At 36.8% G+C, this 10,578-nt stretch overlaps 2 protein-coding genes across 2 annotated transcripts; both read left to right on the top strand.

Moving 5' to 3' along the window:
- Window positions 1-559: 559 nt before the first annotated feature.
- Window positions 560-3,820, top strand: LOC132174935 (flavonoid 3'-monooxygenase). The gene is made up of 3 exons (XM_059586692.2): window positions 560-1,028; window positions 2,048-2,491; window positions 3,030-3,820. Exons 1-3 carry the CDS (start codon window positions 582-584, stop codon window positions 3,675-3,677), a joined length of 1,539 nt encoding a protein of 512 aa, XP_059442675.2. The 5' UTR covers window positions 560-581; the 3' UTR covers window positions 3,678-3,820.
- Window positions 3,821-4,495: 675 nt separating this feature from the next.
- Window positions 4,496-9,284, top strand: LOC132176604 (flavonoid 3'-monooxygenase-like). The gene is made up of 3 exons (XM_059588861.2): window positions 4,496-4,943; window positions 7,677-8,117; window positions 8,507-9,284. The coding sequence occupies exons 1-3, from the start codon at window positions 4,497-4,499 to the stop codon at window positions 9,161-9,163; spliced, it is 1,545 nt and encodes a 514-aa protein (XP_059444844.2). The 5' UTR covers window position 4,496; the 3' UTR covers window positions 9,164-9,284.
- Window positions 9,285-10,578: the final 1,294 nt, after the last annotated feature.

Genomic DNA, 10,578 nt, shown 5'->3' with positions numbered 1-10,578 from the left:
TATTAACCGCTTTGTATTCTCATTGATGCCTTGGTGGGACTGGGTCAGACTATGACTCAGTCAGAATTGAAAGAGCGCCTGCGGTTCCTACTGTTTAGGCTCTTTTTGTACGGCTCCTAGCGAGTAAGTACTTTTATGGTCATGCCCAAATAAAATATTAACAATTGATCTTTCTAGCCTACACTTTATTAATTAGAAACAATAATAATAAAAAAAAAAACAGATATAATGTGTTACTTTAACACATTAAAACAATTTTTTATTTGTCTTTCTTCTTTCTTTTCTCTCTCTTTTTTCCATAAAAAATAGTTGAATAAATAATTAAAAATAATAATGGCTAGATTAGAAACATAGTATTTTGAGTGGATAAAATATTGCTAGAGACTAGAGTGGCTATTATTTAGGACTAAAAGAGCCTTACATAATAATATATATCATAATGTGTAGCTAACAGTCAGAGTAACCTACCAAACACCTGCAAAAGTCACTAACGACCACGTTTTAACCTGCTAAAAGTTGTAACCAACCACTTTTCTCATGCTTATAAGCTCCACCCTCCCTCCAAAGCAGACGCCACAACAATGTCGCCCTTCTCTCTCATTTTGGGCACCATAGCCTTCGCCATCTTCCTCTATTACCTGCTAAACCTCCGCACCCACGGCCACCGCCTCCGCCTCCCTCCAGGCCCAAAACCATGGCCCATAATCGGGAACTTGCCCCACATGGGAACTGTGCCTCACCACTCCCTCGCGGCCATGGCTCGTACCTATGGGCCGCTCATGCACCTCCGGCTCGGCTTCGTCGACGTGGTTGTGGCGGCGTCGGCGTCCGTGGCGTCCCAGTTCTTGAAGACCCATGACGCGAATTTCTCCAGCCGGCCGCCCAATTCCGGTGCCAAGCATATAGCGTATAATTATCAGGACCTCGTGTTTGCGCCGTACGGCGAGCGGTGGCGCATGCTTAGGAAGATCAGCTCCGTTCATCTCTTCTCTGGCAAGGCCTTGGATGAGTTCAGACACGTGCGCCAGGTTTGACTTCTCTGAAATTTTTCTGCCAAATGCTTTGTCCCTTTCATTTTTGTGAAGAAGCCAAACGCTTTGTCCTACATGTTTATTTGGAATATTCCAGAAACTACACGCTAATCCTACGTCATCCTTAGAAAATGGACATAAATTTCCCCTAATTAAGGAATCGATCCTATTCTCCCATTTAAATGAATAGGAGAAAAGACTGTTTGTTTAAATGAGAGAGTATTTTTATCTTTTCACGTTGTTTTGAACAAAAGTACTCTCTTTTACAAGAACGGTTTGAGCTGCATGGCGAGGATCCCTCTGCTTCAGTGCTTCTACCAACTTAAAAATCTAAACATTAATTTTTAACGAATTAAAACATGCTAAAAATAGTTAACATTTATTAAAATAGGTTGAAGGATATTTATAAAGAAATGTTTTTTATTTTATTTTATTTTTCTTTTGCATGCATTATGACCATCTAGAGTAAATTTTTGGTAGTTGACATGTTCTTTATTATTAATATATTTAATTAATGATAAATGAAGCATGCCTACTCAGTAGAGATATACACAAAAGAAAAGTCAGTCATGACCGCTACAAAAAATCAATTTTCTAGAAAAAATAAGGAAAAGTAAAAAAGTCTGAAACTAACACTTAATTTGCAATATTTTTAGAATTAAAAATTCATTAATATTGTCTCTCCAAATTAACAAAAAATTATAATACCCTTTTTATCTTAAAACCAGAAATAAAAATTGACCTTAAAATTTTATAATAAAAAAAATGGAAGAGGTGGCTCTTGGCCATACCTCATACAATCACAATCAAGGCCTTTTAAAATCTTAAGGAGGATATCTAGTTATTTATATTTTAAGAATATTTTGGTCTTATTGACAAAATATTTTTCAAATATAATTAATTGTTATCTTCAAAAATATACCTTAAAATATAACTAACGAGGTTTGTACTCTTATGTTTTTTGTAATGAATTATTATAGGGCTTAATTAATTAATCCGCATGGTCCAATATGCAGGAAGAGGTGGCAGTGCTAGCTGGTGCCCTAGTAAATGCAGGCACGAAGCCAGTGAACTTGGGACAGTTACTCAATGTGTGTACGGTGAACGCCCTAGGGCGGGTGATGCTAGGGCGAAGGGTGTTCGGTGACGGAAGTGGCGGCGGCGATGCAAAGGCGGATGAGTTCAAATCAATGGTGGTGGAGGTGATGGTGCTGGCCGGAGTGTTCAACATCGGTGACTTTATCCCCGCTTTGGAGTGGCTGGACTTACAGGGGGTAGCAGCTAAGATGAAGAACCTCCACAATAGGTTCGACGCGTTTTTGACCGGAATTCTTGAGGACCACAAAAAGAACGGCGGTGGGCAGCACATGGACCTGCTCAGTACTTTGATTTCGTTGAAGGAGAATGCCGACGGTGAGGGAGGGAAGCTCACAGACACAGAGATCAAAGCTTTGCTTTTGGTATATATACCTCTCCCTCTCTCTTTCGTTTTTTTAAAGGTCGATTAGAAATTAAAGAACACCTTGTCTTCATTTATAGCTAGGCACAAATTTGTAAGGAAAACTGTGAACATCAATAGGACCACACATTTTGCTTTTGATGTTCTTCTTTCATTTAATAACCGACATAAATTTCCTCCAAATTGATCAGGAGGAATTATTCTTCAACTCATTTAAATTAGTGTCAAGTATCTATACACATTTAAAACGCACATTAAATTGTTAAGATTATTAATAGCAGTTTACTAATTTAGATTAATGTTTTAAATGTTTATGAATATTTGACACTATTTTAAATGGGTTGGAGAAAATTTCTATCATTTAGGAATTATCGTTCTGTGATTTTTTATTTTTATTTTTTTTTATGAAGTTGATTCCATATACAACTAATGCATTATAGAATAGGAATGGCAAAAAAACTAAGATATTAATTCATTATTTTGCTATTACAAGTTTAATCATAGCTGTCACCTAATATGATATTAATTCATGTTTGCAGAATATGTTCACGGCAGGGACCGACACATCATCTAGCACAGTAGAATGGGCCATAGCTGAACTCATTCGGCACCCCAAGATCTTGGCCCAAGTCCAACAAGAGCTCGACTCAGTTGTGGGCCGAGAGCGGCTTGTAAGCGAATTGGACCTACCCCAACTGACCTACCTCCAAGCCGTGGTCAAGGAAACCTTCCGGCTCCACCCATCAACACCGCTCTCTCTGCCACGAATGGCTGCCGAAAGCTGCGAAATCAACGGCTACCACATTCCGAAGGGCTCCACACTCCTAGTAAATGTGTGGGCCATTGCGCGTGATCCAGACCAATGGTCTGACCCGCTGGAATTTAAGCCCGAGCGCTTCCTACCAGGCTGTGAAAAGGCAAATGTGGATGTTAGGGGAAATGATTTTGAAGTCATACCATTTGGCGCTGGGCGTAGAATATGCGCCGGGATGAGCTTAGGGTTACGAATGGTTCATCTCCTAACAGCATCCTTGGTCCATGCATTTGATTGGGACCTGGCTAACGGATTGATGCCCGAGAAGCTGAACATGGATGAAGCATATGGGCTCACCTTACAACGAGCCGAGCCCTTGATGGTGCACCCTCGACTCAGGCTGTCTCCTCATGTTTATCAAACTTCGTCTTGAAAGGATTATCACCAAAACTCGTTTGTATGTTTTGAATGATGCACTACTTGTGTGGTTATTTTACTTTAAATAGTGCCACTAAAGATGTATTATCTTAGTTTTCAATAAGGATTTATATAATTTAAGCAAAAATTACGTGTAAAGTGAGTATTAGAGCATTCATAATTGGCTTTTGGTTATATATATACACGTCCGCACAATAAAAGATAGGATTCGAACTAGTAACATCTGTTTTATGAGGTGTGATCTCCGATCGCGAGTGATCTACCCCTTAAAAACCTCAAAAAATAATATTTAAATAAATAACGAAAATAAATAGCTAAAATGTATCTATGTCACGAAAAATGGGTAACTAAAATTACAAAAAGTATGCATTTAACTAAAATTTAATGAGGCGTGATCTCCAACCGCGAGTGATCTACCCACTGAAAACATCAAAAAATAATATTTAAATAAAATAACGAAAATGAATAACTAAAATGTATACATGTCTCAAAAAAATGGGTAACTAAAATTACAAAAAGTACGCATTTAACTAAAATTTAATTAAATATTTGCTGGGTCATGTTCTAACCACCATTCATCTTTTTTATAAAAAGAAATGGTCAAAAACAGCCACACCCGACCCTTGCTACTAAAACTGTTGGGTGTTGGAGGTTCTGGTCTCTCAAGTTGCCGAAAAACCCAGCTTTTTTTTTGGTTGCCGGAACTCCTTTATTAAGGAGTTGAAGAAAAATTCTTAGAGAGCAAGAGGTTTTTAATTAATCCTCGATTTCTTTATGCTGTTGATGGTTTAAAAAGTCCACAACACCCACAGCCATGACTCCCTTATCTCTCATTTTGGGCACCATAGGCTTAGCCATTTTTGTCTATTTCCTTCTCAACCTGCGGACCCACCGCCGCTGTCTCCGCCTCCCTCCAGGCCCAAAACCATGGCCCATCATCGGGAACTTGCCCCACATGGGCCCTATGCCTCACCACTCCCTGGCAGCCATGGCTCGTACCTATGGGCCGCTCATGCACCTCCGGCTCGGCTTCGTTGACGTGGTTGTGGCGGCGTCGGCGTCCGTGGCGTCCCAGTTCTTGAAGACCCATGATACGAATTTCTCGAGCCGGCCGCCCAATGCAGGTGCCAAGTATATAGCGTACAATTATCAGGACCTCGTGTTCGCGCCGTACGGCGAGCGGTGGCGCATGCTTAGGAAGATCAGCTCCGTTCATCTCTTCTCCGGCAAGGCCTTGGATGAATTCAGACACGTGCGCCAGGTTTGATTTTCTGATTTTTTATTTTTTTTTATTTTTTAATTTTGTTGCCGAAGGCTTTGTCGTGAGTGACGTGTTTGTAGAGAAATGTTATTTCGCACGTACGGACTACAAGTTTCTTAATTACTTTATGTTTTCTTTTCAAATTCCTGGAACTTTCCCCAGTTTTCGTAGGAAGCAAACAAGGAGCTAATAAGAGGAGAAAGAGAAAATAACAGCAAAACTAATTAAACAACAGAAGAAAATTAAACCCTTTCACTAATAAACAAGATAACACAGAATTATAGCCAATAAATCATAAACCTATAAAAATCTAGTAATTATAAAGAGAAAATAGCAAAGGAGTTTCTGTAAAACCTTGGAAGCTGGAATAAGAGCATTGGTATTTTCTGTTTATTAGCAAAAGGTGTAACATAATAAACGATATTTATTATGTTACCCATGGCCTGGGGGGTGGCTCGGCGGCCACCCCTAAACCACTGGTTTTCTTTTTTTCTTTTTTCTTTTTTTCCTTAAAATGATGTCGTTTTAGGGCATTTTTTAAATTGATTTTGTTTTTCAAAAGGGCATTTTAGTAACTTAACCTTACCAAAACGACGTAGGTTTGAATTTTCTATCCTATTTGACGGTAATGACTAATATAATGGCCAAATTGCAACTGTTTGGTAGTTTTGTGGCTACTTTATCACTTTTTGAACATTAAAAAGCTAAAATAGAAATGATTGGCAGTTTGGGGAGCTAAATTATATTTTTCCTTAAATACAATTAAGAAGGGTGTACAAGCGAGTAGTTATTGACGACCAGATAATCGCATAATCACTTTTGTGGGCTACATGACAGTGAGATTAGTGATTTTAGGGATAGGCAAGACAGTTAATTAATGCTCACTTATTAATATTGGGTAGCCCTATATATATATATATATATATATATATATATACAAAAATGGCTTGGTTTTGATGTTTAATACCATTAAAAATAGGTCATAAATAATCTAAAAACTATTTAAAATAGACCCTAGAAAGAGGAGCAAGGTAGCAAGGTAGTCTCATAAACACCAAAATAAGCTCAAAATGTCCATATCTAAAAAACATTTATGTGGTGAGGTTTTGGGTTTCAATAACCATAACTGGCGGTTATTTCAAAACCACTAACCGTTTAAGGCAAGATGCTGCATGTGAGTTTTTAAAATTTGATTATCGCGTAAAGCGGTTGTGGTTGCAGTTGCAGTTAGAGGCAATAACCGCTTGTACACTCTTACAAGTAAGGACACATTTTTATTTTAAACTGAGTTGGATGAATGTCTTTAACCCAATTATTAAAATGCATGTGAGAAACATGTGATTCTCACATATATATACATGCTCTATTATAAATGTATGTGAGAATTAAAATCAAACGTGAGAGTCACATGGATTTTAAATATAAATTAGTTTAACAAAATGAGTTTGAGGAATTTTCTCAAATCTTAGTTGGGATAAAACTTTGTCCTACAAGCAATTTACAAGCTTCAAATAAGTCAAATTGAGTCGAGTTTCACTTATTTAGTAGTCGATGATACATTTATATTTAAAATTTGTTTGTTTATTAAATAAAGGGAAATGCTAGGTGTTCTCCTAGTCCTATGTGAATATTATTTTCTAAAAAATCGAAACAGAAACAGTCTCTTATTTCTCTTACTTAGTTTTTATAAAATAATATATACATAGGATTAAGTGAACACCATGAGAACACTAGGAGAACACCTAAAACTTGCTTTGAATAAACAAAGTTGAGTTCAAAAAATTATATAAGGGTGGGATCCGCTTAATTAGGCACCATATTTTTAATGCAAAGAGAAAATAGCAAAGGAGTTTATATGAATTTAGATTATTTTTAATGCAACTTTCGAGTGCGGGACAATGAGTTAAATATTTTTAAAGGGAATGTTAGATGTTTTCTTGATCCTATATGGATATTATTTTCTAAAAATGTGAAAAAGAAAGTAAGAACAATTTTTTTTTTTTTTTTTTTTTTTTTCTACTTTTGTAAAAAACAGTATTCACATAGGATTATGAGAACACCAAGAGAACCACATAAGGAACCATAACATTTCTCTATTTCTAATGGTAAGATGTTTCTCTGTTAGAAATATTATTGAATAAAAAGGGAAAATATGAAGGCAAAAATAGAAATTGGGACTTAAAGGCTTGACTGTAACGCCAATATCTTTAGAATGTATTTTGTTCAATTTTTAAGTGTTAAAGGATTTGATAAAATAGTTCACAGGATATAATGAAGCTACTTTATAATAACACTTTTTAGAGTAAGAAGAAACATCCTTATGAAGAGAATAGGAGAAAAGAGATATGTAGAAGAATAGAAAGAAGTCTTTGTATATGATCACTAGAGGGTCAATCTTGAACACATTCAATGCTTCAAAATCATTTGATCCGATGGTCACAAATCGCAATCATCAAATCCAACTTAATAGACACCTTTAATAGTGTATTAAACCTTTCCAAGGAAAGCGTTTAGATTTTCTTTAATTTCTCACCTAAATGAGAAGTACAGACATTCAACTTTTCTTTAAATTCGTACTTGAATGCAAAGTGCATCTCATACTAGGATGAGAAGGCATGCGGTTAATTCGTTCATCACACCAACTGCTAACCGCTTTTGACGTCGGTTATGAATTTTTATCTAGTCAATATTTTTGTTATGAATTATTAATACAATCCACATGATATTGTGCAGGAGGAGGTGGCAGTGCTAACTGGTGCCGTAGCGAATGCAAGCCAGAAGCCAGTCAACTTGGGACAATTGCTCAACATGTGTACAGCGAACACCCTAGGGCGGGTGATGATAGGGCGAAGGGTGTTCGGTGATGGAAGTGGCAGCGGCGATGCTAAGGCGGATGAGTTCAAATCAATGGTGGTAGAGGTGATGGTGCTGGCTGGAGTGTTCAACATCGGTGACTTTATCCCCGCTTTGGAGTGGTTGGACTTACAGGGGGTAGCAGCTAAGATGAAGAACCTCCACAAGAGGTTTGACACGTTTTTGACCGGAATTGTTGAGGAGCATAAAAAGATCTACGGTGGTGGGCAGCACATGCTGAGTACGTTGATATCGTTGAAGGAGAATGCTGATGGTGAGGGAGGGAAGCTCACAGACACAGAGATCAAAGCTTTGCTTTTGGTATACCTCTCCCTTTCTCTTTCGTTTTTTTAAAGGTCGATTAGAAATTAAAGAACACCTTGTCTTCATTTATAGCTAGAAGTACACAAATTTGTACGGACCATAGAATAGGACCACACATTTTGCTCTTGATGTTTGTGTCTGTGAACATCAATAGGAGTCATAGGACCACACATTTTGCTTTTGATGTTCTTGTTTCATTTAGGAATTATCTTGCTTTGATTTTTGATTTTTGATTTTTATTATTTTTCTTTATGAAGTTGATTCCATATACTATTAATGCATTATAGAATAGGAATGGCAAAAAAACTAAGATATTAATTCATTATTTTGCTATTAAAAGATTAATCATAGCTGTCACCTAATATGATATTAATTCATGTTTGCAGAATATGTTCACGGCAGGGACCGACACATCATCTAGCACAGTAGAATGGGCCATAGCCGAACTCATTCGACACCCCAAGATCCTGGCTCAAGTCCAACAAGAGCTTGACTCGATTGTGGGCCAAGATCGGCTTGTAAGCGAATTTGACCTACCCCAATTGACCTACCTCCATGCCGTGGTCAAGGAAACCTTTCGGCTCCACCCATCAACACCGCTCTCCTTGCCACGAATGGCGGCCGAAAGTTGCGAAATCAACGGCTACCACATTCCAAAGGGCTCCACACTTTTGGTCAATGTATGGGCCATTGCTCGTGATCCAGACCAATGGCCCAACCCGCTGGAATTTAGGCCCGAGCGCTTCCTAGAGGGTAGCGAAAAGGCCAATGTTGATGTTAAGGGAAATGATTTTGAAGTGATACCATTTGGTGCTGGGCGTAGAATATGTGCCGGGATGAGCTTAGGGTTACGAATGGTTCATTTCCTAACTGCGTCCTTAGTCCATGCATTTGATTGGGACCTGCCCGATGGGTTGATGCCCAAGCAGCTGAACATGGATGAAGCATATGGGCTCACCTTACAACGAGCCAAGCCCTTAGTGGTGCACCCTCGACCGAGGTTGTCTCCACATGTTTATCGATCGAGCACCGTCTTGAAATGATTTACAACAAAACATTTGTATGTTTTGAATGATGCACTATTTGGGTGATAGGGTGGTTATTTTGCCACAAATAGAGCCACCAAGATGTATTTATCTTAGTTTTCAATAAGGGATACTTTAGAATAATGTTTGGAGTCAATATTTTCTTTCATATTTAACCCATCTCATCTTACAAATCAATCATTAAATTTGTGAACTTATGTGGATCCCACATAAATCAATGGTGAACCCTACAAATCTAATAATTGATCTATTGAATTTCTAGAAGAATATGAGCTAGATATGAAAAAAAAATAAAAAATTGACCCCTGATATTTCTCTATAATTGAAGCAAACAATTTGTATTTAGTATTAATGACATGGAAGGGATGATTGCAATATAACAAGTGTGGTCATCTCTGCACTTAATTATCTCAATGGAAGGTGATAGTTTTCATAGAGATTAAAAAAGAGGATTTGGCTTAGATGGTGTAAAAAAATTACAAAAAAAATATGTTTTAGGTTTTTTAATGGTTCACATTTAGTTCATTATTTATCTTTTTTTTAATTTTTTTTAATTTTTTTATGGAAAACTTAAAATTAAATCTGAACCACTCAAAAACTACTGCACATATGCTATAATTTTTTTTAGAGCACCTGATCCAAACCCAAGAGTAGGGGTGCAACCAAGGGAGAAACTAACTTATGGCTTGGTTTTTTTTTTTTTTTTTTTTTTTTGAAATGTCCACACAAGAGGGGTGAGTGGGATTCGAACTAGTAACCTCTGCTTCATAAGACGTGGTCCTCAGTTGATTGAGTTATCCATTGGGGACGTGGCTTGGGGGTTTCAAGCCACAAATAATTCCCCAAAATATATATATATATAGCTTGCCCAAGCATACCAATTTCACATTCAATGACCCTTTTTCACTAAAAAAAAAAAAATTCCTTTTTTTTCACTGCCTCTCCTACATTTAAAACGGAAAAATAAGAAAATGATTGCAAAGAGTAATGATATAAGGAGGATTAGAGTCCTCTCAAATGTGATGTGCCTTCTAAAATCATCAATATATCAAAATTTAATAATGATTATCTCACATATAATGATAATTTTAGAAGGCACATTACATTTGGGAGGATTCTAGTCCTCCTTATATTATTACTCGATTGCAAACCATAAACAAACAAACCAATGTCATAAATTTTTAACTATATAACTCCCAAATGATTTTTTAATTAACTATTTTATTTAAAAAGTTTTTAAAAAATTCCAGGTTCTTTACCAATTACTGCCTTTTAAAATAAAATAGCATTGATGTTGTGAGCCTATTATAGTTTTTTGTATATAATCTTTAAATATTTTTAAAAAGACCTATATTTTCATTATCTTTTAAAATTGAGAATAATTAAATTTTGGGGACTCGGTACAATTCAAG

The sequence above is a fragment of the Corylus avellana genome, chromosome 3 (genome assembly GCF_965113065.1).
Source record: "Corylus avellana chromosome 3, dhCorAvel1.hap1.2, whole genome shotgun sequence".
In the NCBI taxonomy this organism is placed as follows: domain Eukaryota; kingdom Viridiplantae; phylum Streptophyta; class Magnoliopsida; order Fagales; family Betulaceae; genus Corylus; species Corylus avellana.
Note: the sequence above shows the minus strand (reverse complement) of the source record. Positions and strands in the feature narration are given on the sequence as shown.

Coding starts and splice junctions, on each gene's coding strand:
- LOC132176604 (XM_059588861.2), top strand. CDS start 4,497: ATGACTCCCTTATCTCTCATTTTGGGCACCATAGGCTTAGCCATTTTT. Junction 4,944..7,676: donor AATTCAGACACGTGCGCCAG/GTTTGATTTTCT, acceptor GATATTGTGCAG/GAGGAGGTGGCAGTGCTAAC. Junction 8,118..8,506: donor AGATCAAAGCTTTGCTTTTG/GTATACCTCTCC, acceptor TCATGTTTGCAG/AATATGTTCACGGCAGGGAC.
- LOC132174935 (XM_059586692.2), top strand. CDS start 582: ATGTCGCCCTTCTCTCTCATTTTGGGCACCATAGCCTTCGCCATCTTC. Junction 1,029..2,047: donor AGTTCAGACACGTGCGCCAG/GTTTGACTTCTC, acceptor TCCAATATGCAG/GAAGAGGTGGCAGTGCTAGC. Junction 2,492..3,029: donor AGATCAAAGCTTTGCTTTTG/GTATATATACCT, acceptor TCATGTTTGCAG/AATATGTTCACGGCAGGGAC.